Raw genomic sequence first — 24,754 nt, forward strand, 5'->3', positions numbered from 1 at the left:
TGATGAGGAAACTCTCGCGGGATGTCAGGGAGCGGGCGGGCATTGGGCCCGCCGCCATCTTAAGAGAGGCAAACAAGAGCAGGCCCAACGAATGAATGAACAATTAAACAAAAATATATATTTTAAAATAGTAATTGTAATAATATTAAATGAATGAATGGTTAAATAAAAATATAGTAATTATAACATTAAATGAATAAATGAAAATATAGTAATTATAACAATATTACACGAACAAATAATAATCAAATAAAATATATATTATTTAAAATAGCAATTATAATAATATTAAATGAAAAAATTAGTTAACTAAAAATATAGTAATAATGTTAAATGAATAAATATTTATAGTAATAATATTAAATGAATTAAATAAAAATGTAGTAATTATGTTAATAAAATAAATAATGATCAAAGAATAATATATATTCTTTAAAATAATAATCATAATCCTATTATTTAAAAATATAGTAATAATGTTAAATGAATAAATATTTATAGTAATAATATTAAATGAATTAAATAAAAATGTAGTAATTATGTTAATAAAATAAATAATGATCAAAGAATAATATATATTCTTTAAAATAATAATCATAATCCTATTATTTAAAATATTATTTTAAAATAGTACTTAAGCTAAATAATAAATATTAATTAAAAATAATTATTAATTAATATAACGATCAAATAATGTTTTTAAACATTAATTATAATGATACTAAATAAATGAACAATTAAATAAAAATATATATGATTTTAAAATAGAACATAATATTAAATAATAAAGATTAATTTTCAAATATATATATATATTTGAAATAATGGCCAAATAATACTATATATTTTTAAATATTAATTATAATACTAAATGAATAATTAAAATTATCAAATACTAATATATCTGTATTAATTATAATAATACTAAATAAATGAAGAATTAAATAAAAATATCTATTATTTGAAATAATACTTATAATAATATCAAATAAATATCAAATTTAAATATATTAAAATCACAATAGGAAAAAAATTACAAATAGTGACGACGACACTTTATATAAAGCCTTTAATTGAAAACTCCGGGAAAAAAACACAATTTTTTTTTAATATATATTTACATATGTTTTGTCAAGAAATAAACAAAAAAAAAAGAGAGAGGAAAAACCAAACAAACAAAATCCTTATTAAAACAAATAACCAGGAATATATTTTCCAACCCGAGTGCGTTTTGGGATAAGATATAATATATACATACATATATAATATATAATAATATAATATAAAAGACATTAATCGTTTCCTCCTAATAATTAATTAAATCCCATTAATTAAAAAGGAAGACAAAAAAAATCAACCATTTAGTATTATTATACATCTAAAAAAATTAATTCCTTTTCAGTAGCTAAGAAAAAAACTGTAAAATAGAATAGCAATAATTAATTAACCTTAATTAGCTATCAACAAAATTATTAATTGGCTAATTAATTAGCGAATTCAGGAACAAAATATTAATAATTGGTATTGATTGGCTAATTAACGAGTGATTAACCGCCACTTAAATACCTAATTAATATTAATTAATTACAATAACCAACATCAATTAGCTACTTAGCTTGCAATCCATCGCTAATTAATTAGCTAATCAATATCAGTTGAATTAATCATATTAATTTCTATTAATCGGTTGAACTGATTATTCAGTTCATAATTAGCTAACTAATTATAAAATTCATATCAACTAATCAACAAGAAAGATAACGTTCCATCGTTAACTTGCGACTGAAATTCGGGTATGTATAAAATCAACATTTTACTATTATTTCTAGAATTTTGCCTGTCAATCAAATGTGACCCCGCCCCTTTCAAAGGGAGGAGTCAAGTGGTGGAGTGACGAAGTGGGCGGGGCCTAAAGGATTATTATTGAAATTCTAATATTATTTCCATATTTTTCCCCTCGTCTGTCAATCAAAATGTTGATTGACAGGGAGGGGCGGGGTCAAACAGGAGGGGGGCGGGGACTCAGGATTCGAACTCTCAACATGTTAATCAATCAAGTTGTTTATTTATTTAGAAATATTAGAAAAACAAACGTATTTTTTGGGGGGGAGGGGTCACTTCCTGTCGTGCCCCCCGAGGGGCGGGGCCTGGTGCAAGGGGTCGGCGTCGGGGTCGACGAGGGAGGAGGCGAAGGCGGACTGGACGATCTGGAAGCCGAAGGACTCGAGGAGGGACATGCTCTGCTGCGGGGAGAAGGGCGACGCCCCCAGGTCGGCCAGGGTCGCGACCCCCGACGACACCAACGACGACCCCCCCGCCGGGCGCGGGTGGGCCTTGTGGACGTGCTTGGCCAGGAAGGCCTTCGAGCGGAAGACCCCCCCGCACTCCACGCACGGGAAGCGCCGCTCCGCCGCCACCGCCTCCAGCGCGTCCGGGTCGGGGCCCGCCTTCAGCTCGTCCGGGAGGTCGCCGTAGGGGTCGGGGTCGGCGCCCTCAATCGGGTCCAAAGGGGAGCATTTCAGGCCTGGCGGAGAAGCAGACAGACGACAACGTCATCGAGACAACAGGACACCACATACCTACTCTTACACACCTGTGGCGCCTGAGAAAGGTAAAAGTCCGTTTGTGAGGGACCTCGTATCTCCGAAACTAATTCACCGATTGCTTCGAAATTTGGACACAACGTAGCATTCGAGCTGGCGAGTGTTTTAAGGGAACCCACGTACCTACTCTTACACACATTCGAGCTTAAGGGACCCACACACCTACTCTTACACACCTGTGGCGCCTGAGAAAGGTAAAAGTCCGTTTGTGAGGGACCTCGTATCTCCAAAACTACTTCACCGATGTGTTCGAAGTTTGGACACAACGTAGCATTCGAGCTGGCGAGTGTTTTAACGGAACCCACGTACCTACTCTTACACACATTCGAGCTTAAGGGACCCACACACCTACTCTTACACACCTGTGGCGCCTGAGAAAGATAAAAGTCCGTTTGTGAGGGACCTCGTATCTCCGAAACTAATTCACCGATTGCTTCGAAATTTGGACACAACGTAGCATTCGAGCTGGCGAGTGTTTTAAGGTATTCACATACCTACTCTTACACACATTCGAGCTTAAGGGACCCACATACCTACTCTTACACACATTCGAGCTTAAGGGACCCACATACCTACTCTTACACACATTCGAGCTTAAGGGACCCACATACCTACTCTTACACACCTGTGGCGCCTGAGAACGGTAAAAGTCCGTTTGTGAGGGACCTCGTATCTCCGAAACTAATTCACCGATTGCTTCGAAATTTGGACACAATGTAGCATTCGAGCTGGCGAGTGTTTTAAGGTATTCACATACCTACTCTTACACACATTCGAGCTTAAGGGACCCACATACCTACTCTTACACACATTCGAGCTTAAGGGAACCCACATACCTACTCTTACACACATTCGAGCTTAAGGGAACCCACATACCTACTCTTACACACCTGTGGCGCCTGAGAAAGGTAAAAGTCCGTTTGTGAGGGACCTCGTATCTCCGAAACTAATTCACCGATTGCTTCGAAATTTGGACACAACGTAGCATTCGAGCTGGCAAGTGTTTTAAGGTATTCACATACCTACTCTTACACACATACCTACTCTTACACACCTGTGGCGCCTGAGAATGGTAAAAGTCCGTTTGTGAGGGACCTCGTATCTCCGAAACTAATTCACCGATTGCTTCGAAATTTGGACACAACGTAGCAATCGAACTGGCGAGTGTTTTAAGGGAACCCACATACCTACTCTTACACACATACCTACTCTTACACACCTGTGGCGCCTGAGAATGGTAAAAGTCCGTTTGTGAGGGACCTCGTATCTCCGAAACTAATTCACCGATGTGTTCGAAGTTTGGACACAACGTAGCAATCGAGCTGGCGAGTGTTTTAAGGGAACCCACGTACCTACTTTGACCAACCTGTCGCCCCTGAGAAAGGTAAAACCATGCTGCGGTCTATGCAAAGGACTGGTCTAGAATGGGACGGGATGGGCGGGGGGGGGCGGGGCGTGAGGAGGCGGTACTTGCCTTTGATGCCATAGGTCCTGGCGCTGTGGAGGCAGGCGGCTGGCCCCGCCCCATTCGGGAGGGGCTCCGGTTGCCGGGAGACCTGGGGAAGGGGAACATCGTGGTGGGTTTTAACATGGACCTTTAAGTAGGAGGCAGAGGAGAAACCTAGACAAGACAAAAGGAGGTCAGAGATCCTGCGCCCCGGACGCCGGCCGGCCGGACACCCGCCCCGCCCCTGCCCTCGCCTCCCGTCTCGCTCTGCAAGGCCTGCCTCCGAAACACCAACAACAACAACAACAACTCCTCCTCCTCCTCATCCCCGAATTACGGGAAACACATGGCGTAATAATAATATAATAACAAATAATAACGTAAAATAAATAATATAAATAAATGATAACATGAAATAAAATAAATGAAATATGAAATGATACGAAACAAATAATATAAAATATATAGTATTATAACATAAAATACATAGTGTAATAATACAAAACAAATAATAATAGTATAAAAGACAATATAACTAATGCATAAAATAATATCATGTAATATAATATAGTATAGTATAAAATAATAATATAAAATATATAGTATAATACAAAACAAATAATAATAGTATAAATACAAAATAAATAATGCATAATATAATAAAATATAATAATAATATAATGTAATATAATATAGAATAATATAAAATAATAATAATATAAAATACATAGTGTAATAATACAAAACAAATAATAATAGTATAAAATACAATATAACTAATGCATAAAATAATATAATGTAATATAATATAGTATAAAATAATAATATAAAATATATTGTATAATACAAAACAAATAATAATAGTATAAATACAAAATAAATAATGCATAATATAATAAAATATAATAATAATATAATGTAATATAATATAGTATAATATAAAATAATAATAATATAAAATACATAGTGTAATAATACAAAACAAATAATAATAGTATAAAATACAATATAACTAATGCATAAAATAATATCATGTAATATAATATAGTATAAAATAATAATATAAAATATATAGTATAATACAAAACAAATAATAATAGTATAAATACAAAATAAATAATGCATAATATAATAAAACATAATAATAATGTAATGTAATATAATATAGTATAATATAAAATAATAATAATATAAAATACATAGTGTAATAATACAAAACAAATAATAATAGTATATAATAAATAATGTAAAATATAGTAATAATGTAATATAATAATATATACATTATTATTTTATTTTAATATAGAGCATATATAGTATTATTTATATTTATTATATTATTTATAACCCAAATAATATAGCAGAAAATATGTAATAAAATATAATGATATAAAATTAATAATATGCATAATAATTTAAAATAAATATAACTAATATAAAATAAGTATAATATAAATAATAATAAATATAATAGAAATAATAATATAAAATAAATATAGCATAAAAATAAATACAAATAATAATAATATGAAATAAGTATAATATAAATAATAATAATAAATGAATATAATATAAATAATAATATAAAATAAATATAACATAAAAATAAATACAAATAATAATATAAAATATAATATAAATAATAATATAAAATAAATATAACAAAAATAAATACAAATAATAATATAAAATAAGTATAATATAAATAAAAATGAATATAATATAATAATATAAAATAAATATAACATAAAAATAAGTACAAATAATAATATAAAATAAGTATAATATAAATAAAAAATGAATATAAAAATAATATAAAATATATATAACATAAAATAAATACAAATAATAATAATAATAAGTATAATATAAATAATAACATAAAACAAATGTAATATAAAATAAGTATAATATAAATAATAATAAAAAATGAATATAATATAAATAATAATAAATATAACAGAAATAATATAAAATAAATATAACAGAAATAATATAAAATAAATATAACATAAAAATAAATACAAATAATAATATAAAATAAGTATAATATATATAAAAATGAATATAATATAAATAATAATATAAAATATAATATAGATAATAATAATAAATATAATATGAATAATATAAAATAAATATAACAGAAATAATAATATAAAATAAATATAACAGAAATAATAATATAAAATAAATATAACATAAACATTACATAAAAATAAATACAAATAATAATATAAAATAAGTATAATATATATAAAAATGAATATAATATAAATAATAATATAAAATATAATATAAATAATAATAACAATAAATATAATATGAATAATAATATAAAATAAATATAACAGAAATAATAAAATAAATATAACATAAAAATAATAATATAAAATAAGTATAATATATATAAAAATGAATATAATATAAATAATAATATAAAATATAAATAATAATAATAAATATAATATGAATAATAATATAAAATAAATATAACAGAAATAATAAAATAAATATAACATAAAAATAAATACAAATAATAATATAAAATAAGTATAATATATATAAAAATGAATATAATAATATGAATAATAATATAAAATAAATATAACAGAAATAATAATATAAAATAAATAATAATAATAATAATAATAATAATAATAATAATAATAATAATAATATAAAATGCATTTAATGTAAGTAATAATACCCGCGGGGGGGGGGGTGCCTACCGCGGTTGCAGATGGTGCAGAAGTTGCTGGGCCCCTCGCTGTGCTTCTTCAGGTGGTCGGCCAGGTAGGCTGCCCGCAGGAACTTCCCGCACACCTGGCACGGGACCTTGTCCTCGTGGCACGCCAGGTGCGAGCGCAGCCGGTCACGCGTGGCAAACGAGGCCTGGCACGTCTGGCCCCAAAACACACGCCCGGAAGGAAGGAAGGAAGGAAGGAAGGAAGGAAGGAAGAAGCACACGCAGGCACCGTTACCATCCTAGGCTGATGCTGCTGCTGCCATTATTATTATTATTATTATTATTATTATTATTATTATTATTATTATAAAAAATTACAACTTTTTAAAAGATTTTTTTCCCCTTTTCCCAGAAATGCAAGTAAAATTAAATGGAAAATCAATATGATTTTTCCCCTCATTATTTCAACTTCTTTGGACAAAGCACTGAGCAAAACAGATTGACAATCATTAACCAGAATGAAAAAGGAAATATTTTTTTCACAATCATGGTCCAGCATGAATAAATAATATTTCGATTTAAAAAACAAACAAAAAACAAATAAATAATGCAACAATAATAAAATAATAATATCATACCAAATAATGAAATAATAATACCATACCAAACAATAAAATTAAATAATAATAATACCAAATAAAAAATTAAACAACAAAAATGGAAGAATACCAAATAATAAAATTAAATAATACCAAATAAAAATTAAATAATAAAAAATGAAAGAATACCAATAATAATATAGAAAATTAAATGATACCAAATAATAAAAATTAAATAATAAAAAATGAAAGAATACCAATAATAATATAGAAAATTAAATGATACCAAATAATAAAAATTAAATAATAAAAAATGAAAGAATACCAATAATAATATAGAAAATTAAATGATACCAAATAATAAAAATTAAATAATAAAAAATGAAAGAATACCAATAATAATATAGAAAATTAAATGATACCAAATAATAAAACTTAAATAATAAAAAATGAAAGAATACCAATAATAATATAGAAAATTAAATGATACCAAATAATAAAACTTAAATAATAAAAAATGAAAGAATACCAATAATAATATAGAAAATTAAATGATACCAAATAATAAAAATTAAATAATAAAAAATGAAAGAATACCAATAATAATATAGAAAATTAAATGATACCAAATAATAAAAATGAAATAATAAAAAATGAAAGAATACCAATAATAATATAGAAAATTAAATGATAACAAATAATAAAAATTAAATAATAATACCAAATAAAGATTAAATAATATAACAAAAAATTAAACAATACCATTTAATAAAAATGAAATATTCCTAATAATCATGACAATAATAAATAATGCGAAATTATAAAAACAGTAAAAATTAAATAACAATAATAAAATACAAAGTAATGAAAATTAAATAATAATAATACCAAATAAAAATTAAATAATATAACCAACTAAATAATAATACCAAATCATTATAATAAATGAAAATCAAACAATACCATTTGATAAAAATTACATATTCCCAATAATCATGACAATAATAAAGAATGCGAAATGATAAAAATTAAATAATAGTAGTAAAAATTAAATAATACTGTAATAATGACAATAATAAATAATGCGAAATGATAAAAAATTAAATAATAGTAGCAATAATAAAATGCCAAACGATGAAAATTAAATAATAGTAAAAATTAAATAATACGGTAATAATGACAATAATAAATAATGCGAAATGATAAAAAATTAAATAATAGTAGCAATAATAAAATGCCAAACGATGAAAATTAAATAATAGTAAAAATTAAATAATACTGTAATAATGACAATAATAAATAATGTGAAATGATAAAAAATTAAATAATAGTAGCAGTAATAAAATGCCAAACGATGAAAATTAAATAATAGTAAAAATTAAATTACGGAAATAATGACAATAATAAATAATGCGAAATGATAAAAAATTAAATAATAGTAGCAATAATAAAATGCCAAATGATAATTATAATAAATAATACTGAATAATAAAAATAACAGTCATAATTATAATTAATAATACTGAATAATTATAATAAATAATACTGAATAATAAAAATAATAATACTGAATAATTATAATAAATAATACTGAATAATAAAAATAATAATACTGAATAATTATAATAAATAATACTGAATAATAAAAATAATAATACTGAATAATTATAATAAATAATACTGAATAATAAAAATAATAATACTGAATAATTATAATAAATAATACTGAATAATAAAAATAATAATACTGAATAATTATAATAAATAATACTGAATAATAAAAATAATAATACTGAATAATTATAATAAATAATACTGAATAATAAAAATAATAACAGTCATAATTATAATAAATAATACTGAATAATAAAAATAACAGTCATAATTATAATTAATAATACTGAATAATAAAAATAATAATACTGAATAATTATAATAAATAATACTGAATAATAAAAATAAAAAATAACAGTCATAATTATAATAAATAATACTGAATAATAAAAATAACAGTCATAATTATAATTAATAATACTGAATAATTATAATAAATAATACTGAATAATAAAAATAATAATACTGAATAATTATAATAAATAATACTGAATAATAAAAATAACAGTCATAATTATAATAAATAATACTGAATAATAAAAATAATAATACAGAATAATTATAATAAATAATACTGAATAATAAAAATAATAATACTGAATCATTATAATAAATAATACTGAATAATAAAAATAACAGTCATAATTATAATAAATAATACTGAATAATTATAATAAATAATACTGAATAATTATAATTAATAATACTGAATAATAAAAATAATAATACTGAATAATTATAATAAATAATACTGAATAATAAAAATAATAATACTGAGTAATTATAATAAATAATACTGAATAATAAAAATAACAGTCACAATAAACTAACGATACCAAATAATAAAACAGTAACTATAATAATAAAAGCAGGTAGCCATCATAGCGGGCTGTCTATCCCCGGGCGGGCGGTCCTTCGGGGGTCTCTTATCTGACGCGGCGCCGCATGTACGGTCTACACGGGACACGGAAGGCCATTGCGTGTGCGTGTTGCGAAATACCTCTGTGCGCCGCAAGGGCTCATGGGACGGCGGCGGAGAGGCAGGCGGAGGAGGAGGAGGAGGAGGAGGGAGGCCTGGTCCCGGGAGTCCCATTCCCTGCTAAGCCAACAGGAGGTTAGATTCTTCCACAACAACAACAACAACATTATTACCATATTTTCTGGCGTATAAGACTACTCATTTTTATTCGGCGTGCGTTGGGAGAGAGAGGTTTCGTCTCTTCCAACAACATCATGATCACACCGTATTTTCTGGCGTATAAGACTACTCATTTTTATTCGGCGTGCGTTGGAAGAGAGACAGTCTCTTCCAACAACAACAACATCATTATTACCATATTTTTTGGCGTATAAGACTACTCATTTTTATTCGGCGTGCGTTGGAAGAGAGACAGTCTCTTCCAACAACAACAACATCACTACCGTATTTTCTGGCGTATAAGACTACTCATTTTTATTCGGCGTGCGTTGGGAGAGAGACAGTCTCTTCCAACAACAACAACATCATCACTACCGTAATTTCTGGCGTATAAGACTACTCATCTTTATTCGGCGTGCGTTGGGAGAGAGAGGTTTAGTCTCTTCCAACAACATCATGATCACACCGTATTTTCTGGCGTATAAGACTACTCATTTTTATTCGGCGTGCGTTGGGAGAGAGAGGTTTCGTCTCTTCCAACAACATCATGATCACACCGTATTTTCTGGCGTATAAGACTACTCATCTTTATTCGGCGTGCGTTGGAAGAGAGACAGTCTCTTCCAACAACAACAACATCACTACCGTATTTTCTGGCGTATAAGACTATTTATTTTTATTCAGTGTGCGTTGGGAGAGAGACAGTCTCTTCCAACAACAACAACATCATCACTACCGTAATTTCTGGCGTATAAGACTACTCATCTTTATTCGGCGTGCGTTGGGAGAGAGAGGTTTAGTCTCTTCCAACAACATCATGATCACACCGTATTTTCTGGCGTATAAGACTACTCATCTTTATTCGGCGTGCGTTGGGAGAGAGAGGTTTAGTCTCTTCCAACAACATCATGATCACACCGTATTTTCTGGCGTATAAGACTACTCATTTTTATTCGGCGTGCGTTGGAAGAGAGACAGTCTCTTCCAACAACAACAACATCATCACTACCGTAATTTCTGCCGTATAAGACTACTCATTTTTATTCGGCGTGCGTTGGGAGAGAGAGGTTTAGTCTCTTCCAACAACATCATTATTACCATATTTTCTGGCGTATAAGACTACTCATCTTTATTCGGCGTGCGTTGGAAGAGAGACAGTCTCTTCCAACAACAACAACATCATTATTACCATATTTTCTGGCGTATAAGACTACTCATTTTTATTCGGCGTGCGTTGGGAGAGAGACAGTCTCTTCCAACAACATCATCATCACTACCGTATTTTCTGGCGTATAAGACTACTCATCTTTATTCGGCGTGCGTTGGGAGAGAGAGGTTACTCTCTTCCAACAACATCATTATTACAATATTTTCTGGCGTATAAGACTACGTATTTTTATTCGGCGTGCATTGGAAGAGAGACAGTCTCTTCCAACAACAACAACAACATTACCGTATTTTCTGGCGTATAAGACTACGTATTTTTATTCGGCGTGCATTGGAAGAGAGACAGTCTCTTCCAACAACAACATCATCACTACCGTATTTTCTGGCGTATAAGACTACTCATTTTTATTCGGCGTGTGTTGGGAGAGAGAGGTTTAGTCTCTTCCAACAACAACATCATTATCACACCGTATTTTCTGGCGTATAAGACTACTCATTTTTATTCGGCGTGCGTTGGAAGAGAGACAGTCTCTTCCAACAACATCATTATCACACCGTATTTTCTGGCGTATAAGACTACTCATTTTTATTCGGCGTGCGTTGGAAGAGAGACAGTCTCTTCCAACAACAACAACATCATCATCACTACCGTATTTTCTGGCGTATAAGACTACTCATCTTTATTCGGCGTGTGTTGGGAGAGAGAGGTTTAGTCTCTTCCAACAACATCATTATTACCATATTTTCTGGCGTATAAGACTACTCATCTTTATTCGGCGTGCGTTGGGAGAGAGACAGTCTCTTCCAACAACAACAACATCATTATTACCATATTTTCTGGCGTATAAGACTACTCATCTTTATTCGGCGTGCGTTGGAAGAGAGACAGTCTCTTCCAACAACAACAACATTATTACTGTATTTTCTGGCGTATAAGACTACTCATCTTTATTCAGCGTGCGTTGGGAGACAGTCTCTTCCAACAACAACAACATCATCACTACCGTATTTTCTGGCGTATAAGACTACTCATTTTTATTCGGCGTGCATTGGAAGAGAGGTTAGTCTCTTCCAACATCATTATCACACCGTATTTTCTGGCGTATAAGACTACTCATTTTTATTCGGCGTGCGTTGGAAGAGAGACAGTCTCTTCCAACAACAACAACATCATTATTACCATATTTTCTGGCGTATAAGACTACTCATTTTATTCAGCATGCATTGGAAGAGAGAGGTTAGTCTCTTCCAACAACATCATTATCACACCGTATTTTCTGGCATATAAGACTACTCATCTTTATTCGGCGTGCGTTGGAAGAGAGAGGTTTAGTCTCTTCCAACAACAACATCACTACCGTATTTTCTGGCGTATAAGACTACTCATTTTTATTCGGCGTGCGTTGGAAGAGAGGTTAGTCTCTTCCAACAACATCATTATCACACCATATTTTCTGGCGTTTAGGACTACGTATTAACATCATCATCATCATCATCATCACACCATATTTTCTGGCGTATAAGACTACTCATTTTTATTCAGCGTGCATTGGAAGAGAGACAGTCTCTTCCAACAACATCATTATTACCATATTTTCTGGCGTATAAGACTACTCATTTTTATTCAGTGTGCGTTGGGAGAGAGACAGTCTCTTCCAACAACAACATCATTATTACCATATTTTTTGGCGTATAAGACTACTTATTTTTATTCGGCGTGCGTTGGAAGAGAGACAGTCTCTTCAAACAACATCATTATTACCATATTGTTGTGCATCACTGTGTTGTGATGTGTAGTTCTTTTATATGCTGTTTATATTGTATTGTTCTGGGCATGGCCCCATGTAAGCCGCCCCGAGTCCCCGTTGGGGAGATGGTGGCGGGGTATAAATAAAGTATTATTATTATTATTATTATTACTATTATTATTATATTTTCTGGCGTATAAGACTACTTATTTTTATTTGGTGTGCGTTGGAAGAGAGGTAGTCTTATACGGCAATTATATCCCCGGACGCTATATTTTAACTGGAAAACAGTTTGGGGGGGGCGACTTATACGCCAGAAAATGTGGCATTTACTTACTATGAAAAATTATCCCCAAAAAATCATATATATGATTATATTTTATTATATAATTATTACATTACACTATTATATTATTATTATTATTAGACGCTACTGTATATATGATTTTTCTATAATTGTTCATAATACATAATATCATAATAGTATATATAAAATAATATTATAACATTATGTATTATGAACAATTATAGAAAAATCATATATACAGTAGAGTCTAATAATAATATAATAATACAATAGTGTAATGCAATAATTATATAATAAAATATAATATAATCTTATATAGTAATATAATGCAATATAAAAATGTAATATGACATAATAATGTATGAATATTATAACAATACAGGATATATAATAACAATGTTTTATGATGATGTGGCATAATGTAACATATAATAATATAAAATAATATAATGCATAATAATATAATATAATAATAATACATAATACGTATATATATATATATATATATATATATGAATATGTAATATGATATAATATTCCAAATATATTATTATTATTGTTGTTGTTGTTGTTATTGTTTTGTTTTTTATTGTTTTATTATATAATTATTACATTACACTATTATATTATTATTATTATTAGACGCTACTGTATATATGATTTTTCTATAATTGTTCATAATACATAATATTATAATAGTATATATAAAATAATATTATAACATTATGTATTATGAACAATTATAGAAAAATCATATATACAGTAGAGTCTAATAATAATATAATAATACAATAGTGTCATGCAATAATTATATAATAAAATATAATATAATCTTATATAGTAATATAATGCAATATAAAAATGTAATATGACATAATAATGTATGAATATTATAACAATACAGGATATATAATGACAATGTTTTATGATGATGTGGCATAATGTAACATATAATAATATAAAATAATATAATGCATAATAATATAATATAATAGTAATATATAATACGTATATATATATATATATATATATGAATATGTAATATGATATAATATTCCAAATATATTATTATTATTGTTGTTGTTGTTGTTGTTGTTGTTATTGTTTTGCTCAGTGCTTTCTTCAAAGAGGAAACTCGGAATAAAGACCCGAAGAGGCCGAGAGGCCATTTAGATCTATTTATATATAGATATATAAATATATAGATATATAAATACAGAATAAATAGATAAATACCTGACATTTGTGAGGCCGCTCCGAGGTGTGGACCTGCTTGATGTGCCCGTTCAAATGGTCCGGCCTTGGAGGAAAATAAAATAAAAATTCACTAATTATTTTAATTATGTTATTTCAAAAAAATAATTTCAGTAAAATAAATATTTATTAAAAATAAATGTTTTTAGATATTAATAACAAAATAGTTCTGATAATTTCAGTAAAGTAATAACGCTGAATAATATACTTAAAATAATTCATAAAAATAACAACAGCGGTTGAAAAAAAATAATTTACAAAGAATAATAAAATCACAAAAATACAAAATAATAATCACCAAAAAAAAAACCCGTCGAAAATATTCACAAAAATAAAAATAAAATTAATAATCACAACAAAGATATTCATCGAAATAATCTCAAAAATAGTCACAAAAATCAAAATAATAATAGTAATCACAAAAGAGAAATAAATATATAAATAAAAATTCACTAATTATTTTAATTATGTTATTTCAAAAAAATAATTTCAGTAAAATAAATATTTATTAAAAATAAATGTTTTTAGATATTAATAACAAAATAGTTCTGATAATTTCAGTAAAGTAACAACGCTGAATAATATACTTAAAATAATTAATAAAAATAACAATAGCAGTTGAAAAAAATAATTTACAAAGAATAATAAAATCACAAAACCGTCGAAAATATTCACAAAAATAAAAATAAAATTAATAATCACAACAAAGATATTCATCGAAACAATCTCAAAAATAGTCACAAAAATCTAAATAATAATAGTAATCACAAAAACAAACTCAAAATCAGTCACAAAAATAGTAATAAAAATAAAATAATAACAAAAATATACACAAAATAATTAAAACAGAAATCAATATAATAATAATAATCAAAATGATAATAATAAATATTCACCCAAATAATCAGAAAAAACCATCCAAAAATAAAAATCAATTAAAAATATTCTCCAAAATAATCAAAATAATAATCACTAAAATAATCTCAAAAATATTCACAAAATAATAACAAATATCAAAATAATCTCAAAAATATTCACAAAATAATAACCAAAATCAAAATAATAATAAATATCAAAATAATATCTGAATAATAATCACTAAAATAATCTCAAAAATATTCACAAAATAATAACAAACACCAAAATAATCACTAAAATAATCTCAAAAATATTCACAAAACAATAACCAAAATCAAAATAATAATAAATATCAAAATAGTATCTGAATAATAATCACTAAAATAATCTCAAAAATATTCACAAAATAATAACAAACATCAAAATAATCACTAAAATCTCAAAAATATTCACAAAACAATAACAAATATCAAAATAATAATAAATATCAAAATAGTATCTGAATAATAATCACTAAAATAATCTCAAAAATATTCACAAAATAATAACAAACACCAAAATAATCACTAAAATAATCTCAAAAATATTCACAAAACAATAACAAATATCAAAATAATATCTGAATAATAATCACTAAAATAATCTCAAAAATGTTCAGAAAATAATAACAAGAAATATCAAAGTCATAATAATCCTAGATATCAAAATAATATCTGAATAATAATCCCTAAAATAATCTCAAAAATAATCCCTAAAATAATCTCAAAAATGTTCAGAAAATAATAACAAGAAATATCAAAGTCATAATAATCATAGATATCAAAATAATATCTGAATAATAATCCCTAAAATAATCTCAAAAATAATCCCTAAAATAATCTGAAAAATATTCACAAAATAATAACAAGAAATATCAAAGTCATAATAATCATAGATATCAAAATAATATCTGAATAATAATCCCTAAAATAATCTCAAAAATATTCACAAAATAATAACAAGAAATATCAAAGTCATAATAATCCTAGATATCAAAATAATATCTGAATAATAATCCCTAAAATAATCTCAAAAATATTCACAAAATAATAACAAGAAATATCAAAGTCATAATAATCCTAGATATCAAAATAATATCTGAATAATAATCCCTAAAATAATCCCTAAAATAATCTCAAAAATATTCACAAAATAATAACCAAAATCAAAATAATAATAAATATCAAAATAATATCTGAATAATAATCCCTAAAATAATCCCTAAAATAATCTCAAAAATATTCACAAAATAATAACAAGAAATATCAAAGTCATAATAATCATAGATATCAAAATAATATCTGAATAATAATCCCTAAAATAATCCCTAAAATAATCCCTAAAATAATCCCTAAAATAATCCCTAAAATAATCTCAAAAATAATCCCTAAAATAATCTGAAAAATATTCACAAAATAATAACAAGAAATATGAAAGTCATAATAATCCTAGATATCAAAATAATATCTGAATAATAATCCCTAAAATAATCTCAAAAATAATCCCTAAAATAATCTCAAAAATAATCCCTAAAATAATCTCAAAAATAATCTCAAAAATATTCACAAAATAATAACAAGAAATATCAAAGTCATAATAATAATAGATATCAAAATAATATCTGAATAATAATCCCTAAAATAATCTCAAAAATAATCCCTAAAATAATCTCAAAAATAATCCCTAAAATAATCCCTAAAATAATCCCTAAAATAATCTGGAAAATATTCACAAAATAATAACAAGAAATATTCAGAGAATAATAACAAGAACAACCCCTATGGCACTGACCGGGAGAAGCCCTTCCCGCAGCTCTGGCAGATGTAGGGCTTCCCGACGGAGCCGTCGTGGGAGCGGACGTGGTAGGACATGCGGTCCTTCCTCTTGAAGCGCAGGCCGCACACCGGGCACGAGTACGGCTTCTCCCCCGAGTGCGAGAGCTTGTGCCGGTTCAGGTGGTAGACGTCCCGGAAGATCTTCCCGCAGACCTCGCAGGCCACCTGCTTGCGCGTCCGGCTGCGCTTCCGGCCGGGCTCACTACCGGGCTGGGCGAGGCCGGGCCCCTCGGCGGGGGGGGGCGGGGGGGGGGCGGGGGCGGGGGGGCCCGGCAGGTCCAGGTAGCCGAGCTGCAGGCTGGTCACGCCGTGCTGGGCCTCGTGCTGGCGCAGGCGGTTGGCGTCGGTGAAGACCTTCCCGCACAGGCCGCACGGCAGGATCCCGGCCTCGCGCAGGCCCCCCGGGGCGCTGAACATCACCGAGTCCAGCACGCTCGCCTTCCGCGGCCGGCCCCGCCCGCGCTTCCCCGGCGAGCACGACAACGAGGGCGGCGGCGGCGGGAAGGCGGTGAGCAGGGCGGCCCCGTCGTCGCTGCTCATCCCGGCGATGCCGTTGCCGTTGCTCATGTCCAGCGGGAAGCCCAGCTCGGCGGCCGGGCGGAAGAGCATGAGGTCGGGGCGGGCGGAGGGCGGGACCAGGATCTGGACGTTGGACTGCTTGATGACCTCCTGGCAGATGTCAATCACCGAGCGCATGAGCAGGAACTTGGCCGCCGTCATCAGCTCGGGGAAGCTCTCCAGCCGCACCACGATGCGCGAGGTGTAGGCGAAGTCCAGGATGTCGCCGAAGACCTTGGAGCTGATGGTGTGCATCTCCAGCTCCCGGGGGGGCGCGCACGGGGCGGGCGGAGGGGGGGACGACGCCGGCACCGAGGACGAGGACGACGCCGACGACGCCGACGACGTTGCCCCGCCCTCACCTTCGTGGATGCCGCCGCCGCCGCCGCCGCCGAAGACGGACTCGAAGTACTCGCTGCAGGCGGCCAGGACGGCCCGGTGGGCGGGGAAGCTCTCCTCGCCCACCCGCAGGAGCACGTCGCAGAAGCGGCCGCCGGCCTTGCGCTGCTGGTTGAGGCCCTGGAGCAGGTCGGCGCTGTGGCGGCTCACCTGGTAGGTGTAGCACGAGGGGGGCGGGGCCGGGGGCGGGGCCTCCGCCGGGGGGGGAGGGGCCTCCATGGACGGACAGGCGGGCGGAAGAAGAAGAAGGGGGGTCTCGGCACTGGGGGGGAATCAAGGGGGGGAGCACGTCAGTGAGGATTATAGCAAGTAATAGGAAAGACAAATGAGGAAATAATAATAATAATAATAATAATAATAATAATAATAGTAAAGGAAAATGCGGAACTAAATAATAACAATAATGATAAAATAATAGTAAAGGAAAATGAGGAAATAATAATAATAATAATAATAGTAAAGGAAAATGAGGAACTAAATAATAATAATAATAAATCAAGAGGGGGAATACGTCAGCGAGAATTATAGCAAATAATAGGAAAGACAAATGAGGAAATAATAATAATAATAATAATAATAATAATAAAATGAGGAACTAAATAATAATAATAAAATAATAGTAAAGGTAATAATAATAATAATAATAGTAATAAAAGAATAGTAAAGGAAAATGAGGAACTAAATAATAATAATAATAATAATAGTAAAGGAAAATGAGGAACTAAATAATAATAATAATGATAAAATAATTGTAAAGAAAAATGGGGAAATAATAATAATAATAAATCAAGAGGGGGAATACGTCAGCGAGAATTATAGCAAATAATAGGAAAGACAAATGAGGAAATAATAATAATAATAATAAAATGAGGAACTAAATAATAATAATAAAATAATAGTAAAGGTAATAATAATAATAATAATAGTAATAAAAGAATAGTAAAGGAAAATGAGGAACTAAATAATAATAATAATAATAATAGTAAAGGAAAATGAGGAACTAAATAATAATAATAATGATAAAATAATTGTAAAGAAAAATGGGGAAATAATAATAATAATAAATCAAGAGGGGGAATACGTCAGCGAGAATTATAGCAAATAATAGGAAAGACAAATGAGGAAATAATAATAATAATAATAATAATAATAATAATAATAATAATAATAATATAATACTAATAATTCAAAAAATAATAAGGAAAGTAGAATAATAAAAATAATCCAAGAAAATAATAATAGTTATGATAATAGAAATAATCCCAGAAAATAATAATAATAATAATAATATAATACTAATAATTCAAAAAATAATAAGGAAAGTATAATAATAAAAATAATCCAAGGAAATAATAATAATGATAATAGAAATAATCCCAGAAAATAATAATAATAATAATAATAATAATAATAATATAATACTAATAATTCAAAAAATAATAAGGAAAGTATAATAATAAAAATAATCCAAGGAAGTAATAATAGTTATAATAGAAATAATCCCAGAAAAAATAATAATAAATAAATAAATAAATAAATTTCTCCGCAATGCCCAGGAGAGGGCAGTGTTTGCCAAAAAAAATAAATAAATAGTAACAATAAAGAGGCAATGCGAGATTTAGGATTTCTATATATATATATATATATATATATATATATATATATACATACATACATACACACATACATACATACATACATACATACACACACATATATATAATAAAAATAATCCATGGAAATAATAATTATGATAATAGAAATAATCCCAGAAAACAATAATAATAAATAAATAAATAAATAAATTTCTCCACAATACCCACGAGAGGGCAGTGTTTCCATATATCATTTTATATATATATATATATATATATATATATATCTCATAACTATTATTATTTCATTGGATTATTTTTATTATTATACTTTCCTTATTATTATTATTTTCTGGGATTATTATTTCTATTATCATAACTATGATTATTTTCTATATATATATATATAGAAATCCTAAAATCTCGCATTGCCTCCTCCTCCTCCTCCTCCTCCTCCTTGGGAAAAAATAAAATAAATTATTCCCTATATATATATATATATATATATATATAATTTATTTTATTTTTTCCCAAGGAGGAGGAGGAGGAGGAGGAGGAGGAGGAGGAGGGCCGGGCTGCGCGCGCACTTCCTTCCTTCCTTCCTTCCTTCCTTCCTTCTGTCTGTCTGTCTGTCTGTCTTTATTTGGAAGGAAGAGAAGGAAGGACCGAAGGAGCCCGAAAGGCTTGCTCGACTGATAGGGGGGTTCTGGCTTTTTTTACTTTCGCAAAAATAATTCATACCTAGGGAGTGGGGTGTGGGTGGGGTGGGGAGGTATGTGTCATAATATAATATTATTATAATAATAATAATGCATGCGAAATAATAATAATAATAATAACAATAACAATAATAATAACTGAGAGTGCTACTTGCCAAGATGGAGGCCTGTGTTTCTTTCTTTCTTTCTTTCTTTCTTTCTTTCTTTGTCCCCCTCCCGCGTTGCTTTTTTTTTTTCTCTTTCCAAGATGGCAGCCCCGTCCGTCCACTTCCTTTTGCACTTTCACCCCAATCTCTCTCTCTCTCTCTCTTTCTCTTTCTCTAAATAATAATAATAATAATAATAATCACAATCCAATAGCCAAGGAGATAATTTCTGCTTCGAGTCCTGGCCTTTGTTTCTTCGAGTCCTGGCCTTCTTCTTCTTCTTCTTCTTCTTCTTCTTCCTCTCTCTCTCTCTCTCTCTCTTTTTTTTTCTCGGTGCCCCCCTCCCCACTTCCTGCCCCCCTCCCTCCAAGGAAGGCACGAAACAGCCAATGGGAGAGAAGGACGGAGCCCCCCCCCCTCCGGATTTTTTTTCCTGCCCCCCCTCGGCCCCCCCCCCCCGCGACAAGGAATCAGCCAATCACAGGGAGGGAAAAGAGAGAGAGAGAGAGAGAGAGAGCCCCCCCACGACAATCTATCTATCTATATATCTTATTCTTCTATATATATAAATGAGTGATGGCATCATGGCGACGCACAAAACAACAAAACTACAGGCCCCCCGACCTCGAAATTTGACAACACAACCCATCATCCACGCCTCTAGGTTGATACAACAAAAAGAAAAGAAAAATAAAGTCCTAATTAGAGGGAGAGGAATAATCTATCTATCTATCTATCTATCTATCTATCTATATATATATATATATATATAAATGAGTGATGGCATCATGGCGACGCACAAAACAACAAAACTACAGGCCCCCCAACCTCGAAATTTGACAACACAACCCATCCTCCACGCCTCTAGGTTGATACAACAAAAAGAAAAGAAAAATAATGTCTTATATTGTGAATATATGCAATCATATTATTTTAGATATATACATATAGGATGTGGATGTTATTTAATATTGTATCTCTCTCTCTCACACACACACACATATATATATATAAATTTCTGCAATTTTTTACTGGGTGGGAGACAGACAAGGTATAAACAATATATATATATATATATATATATATATATATGTGTGTGTGTGTGTGTGTGTGTGTGTGTATATTGTTTATACCTTGTCTGCCTCCCACCCAGTAAAAAATTGCAGAAATTTATATACATATAAATTATATATGAGATATAATATTAAATGTATAAAAAATTGCAGAAATTTATATACATATAAATTATATATGAGATATAATATTAAATAACATCCACATCTTATATGTATGTATCTAAAATAATATCATTGCATATATATATATATATATATATATATATATATGTATGTATGTAATATAATATATTAAATAACATCCCCATCTTATTATATATATATATATATATATATATATATATATATACATACAATATCTGTCACATATATACATATATATATGCAATATAATATATTAAATAACAACCCCATCTTATATAAACAATATCTCTATCTTATATATATACGTAATATAATATATTAAATAACATCTCCATCTTATATGAATGTATCTAAAATAATATTATTGCATATATATATGTAATATAATATATTAAATAACATCCCCATCTTTTATTTATATATATATATAATATCGCTATCTCATATATATATATATATATATATATATAATAATATTATTGTGCATATATATATATATATATATATATATATATATATATATATATGCACAATAATATTATTTTAGATATATACATATAAGATGTGGATGTTATTTAATATTATATCTCATATATGTATAAGATAGAGATATTGTTTATACCTTATCTGCCTCCCACCCAGTAAAAAATTGCAGAAATTTATTTATATATATATATATATATATATATATATAAATATCAGATATAATATTAAATAACATCCACATCTTATATGTATGTATCTAAAATAATATTATTGCATATATATATATATATGTAATATAATATATTAAATAACATCTCCATCTTATTTTATATGTATATAAACAGTATCTCTATCATATATATATATATATATAAATATATATAAATTTCTGCAATTTTTTACTGGGCAGACAAGGTATTTTATATATATATATATATATATATATATATATATATATATATATATATATATGTTTATATGTTTATATGTTTATATATATATAAGATGGGGATGTTATTTAATATATTATATTACATATATATATATATATATACACACACAAATATATGCAATAATATTATTTTAGATACATATAAGATGTGGATGTTATTTAATATTATATCTCATATATATATATATATATATATATATATATATATATGAGATAGAGATATTGTTTATACTATATTATTATACTATATAATATACGTGTGTATATATATATATTCTGTACGTGAAATAATAGATAAAATGAGAATATATAAATAATGAAAATATATAAATAATGCATATATATATATATATTTATATATATATATACATATAAATGGAAGAATATATAGTAATAATAATATATAAATTATAATATATAATTATGAAATAATATATAAAATAATAATATATGAATAACATAAATAATGAAACATATAAAATAACGTATAAATACGTTATATATATAAATGGAATATGCATATATATATATATATATATATACATGAAATAATATATAAAATAATATAGGGATAATAAAAATATATAAATAATATATAAATAATTTTATGTGTGTGTGTGTGTATATATATACATACATATAAATGGAATAATATATAATAATATGAATAATCAATTAATATGCGTATGTATATATATGAAATAATATATAAATAAATATAAATATATAAATAATATTATAATATTATAATATTATAATATTATAATATTATATAAATATATAAATAATAATAAAGCTATATTAATATACCTATCTATATATAAAAGGAATCATAATAATAATATAGGAATAAAATGTAAATAATAAAAAATGATACATAAATAATAAATAAAATTATATATTATTATTATTATTTATTATTATTATTAGCTACATTTAATATAATAATATTATATTATAATAATATTATAATATTATAATATTATAATATTATATAAATATATAAATAATAATAAAGCTATATAAATATACCTATCTATATATAAAAGGAATCATAATAATAATATAGGAATAAAATGTAAATAATAAAAAATAATACATAAATAATAAATAAAATTATATATTATTATTATTATTATTTATTATTATTAGCAACATTTATATCCCGCCATTCTCACCCCAAAGGGCGGTTTACAAGTATATATATATACATACAATATATTATATTATACGAGTATATCGCAATATTATTAGTAATATTCAATGTAATATAAATATACAATAGCGAATTATAATTATTATTACATTGTATTACATCATAATATTATTATACCTATAAATGAAATAACGAAATGAAATAGAATAATAATATAATATATAAAATATTGTAATATCACTATATTTTGTGTGTATATTATTGTATGATTATATAAATTATTATATATCATTTTAATATATTTTATTATATCATTTTATTATTTTTATATATTATTGTATAATTTTTATATATTTTGATTTTTATAAATTATATCTCATTTTTAATTTTATATATTGTATTATTATATAAATTATATATCATGTATTATTTTATTTTAATGTAATATTGTATCACTATTTTATTATGTATTATATTATTGTTATTATATATATTATTTTATTTTGTTATATTAATATATCATTTTGTTACTTTTACTTATTATTTTAATATCGTATTATATCATTTCATATTCATATTATTTATATATATTAATATCTTATACATAATTTTATTTTATATGTCTTATTATTTTACATTATTATAATATTTATGTATATTTGTGTATAATATCACTATATTTTGTGTGTATATTATTGTATGATTATATAAATTATTATATATCAT

At 28.0% G+C, this 24,754-nt stretch overlaps 1 protein-coding gene across 6 annotated transcripts; it reads right to left on the reverse strand.

Moving 5' to 3' along the window:
* Positions 1–1,054: 1,054 nt before the first annotated feature.
* On the reverse strand, positions 1,055–21,059 carry LOC134294967 (POZ-, AT hook-, and zinc finger-containing protein 1-like). Of its 6 annotated transcripts, XM_062966923.1 has the most exons (7): positions 20,725–21,059; positions 17,255–18,517; positions 14,549–14,612; positions 9,953–10,051; positions 6,783–6,954; positions 4,078–4,224; positions 1,055–2,524 (listed from the first exon to the last, which is right to left on the reverse strand). In XM_062966923.1, the coding sequence occupies exons 2-7, from the start codon at positions 18,472–18,474 to the stop codon at positions 2,115–2,117; spliced, it is 2,112 nt and encodes a 703-aa protein (XP_062822993.1). In that variant the 5' UTR covers positions 18,475–18,517; positions 20,725–21,059; the 3' UTR covers positions 1,055–2,114. The 6 variants fall into 6 exon arrangements, with proteins under 6 accessions (XP_062822993.1, XP_062822994.1, XP_062822992.1 ...); XM_062966924.1 differs by lacking the exon at positions 20,725–21,059 and having other exon boundaries at positions 9,953–10,048; positions 17,255–18,940; XM_062966922.1 differs by lacking the exon at positions 20,725–21,059 and having other exon boundaries at positions 17,255–18,940.
* Positions 21,060–24,754: the final 3,695 nt, after the last annotated feature.

The sequence above is a fragment of the Anolis carolinensis genome, unplaced genomic scaffold (assembly GCF_035594765.1).
Source record: "Anolis carolinensis isolate JA03-04 unplaced genomic scaffold, rAnoCar3.1.pri scaffold_41, whole genome shotgun sequence".
NCBI lineage: Eukaryota > Metazoa > Chordata > Lepidosauria > Squamata > Dactyloidae > Anolis > Anolis carolinensis.

Bases quoted from the DNA above. Each gene is read 5' to 3' on its own strand.
- LOC134294967 (XM_062966923.1), bottom strand. From the start codon at position 18,474: ATGGAGGCCCCTCCCCCCCCGGCGGAGGCCCCGCCCCCGGCCCCGCCC. The intron at 14,613-17,254 runs GTCAGTGCCATA...TTTTCCTCCAAG, and splicing joins TGCGGGAAGGGCTTCTCCCG to GCCGGACCATTTGAACGGGC. The intron at 2,525-4,077 runs GCAAGTACCGCC...CTTCTCCGCCAG, and splicing joins CAGGACCTATGGCATCAAAG to GCCTGAAATGCTCCCCTTTG.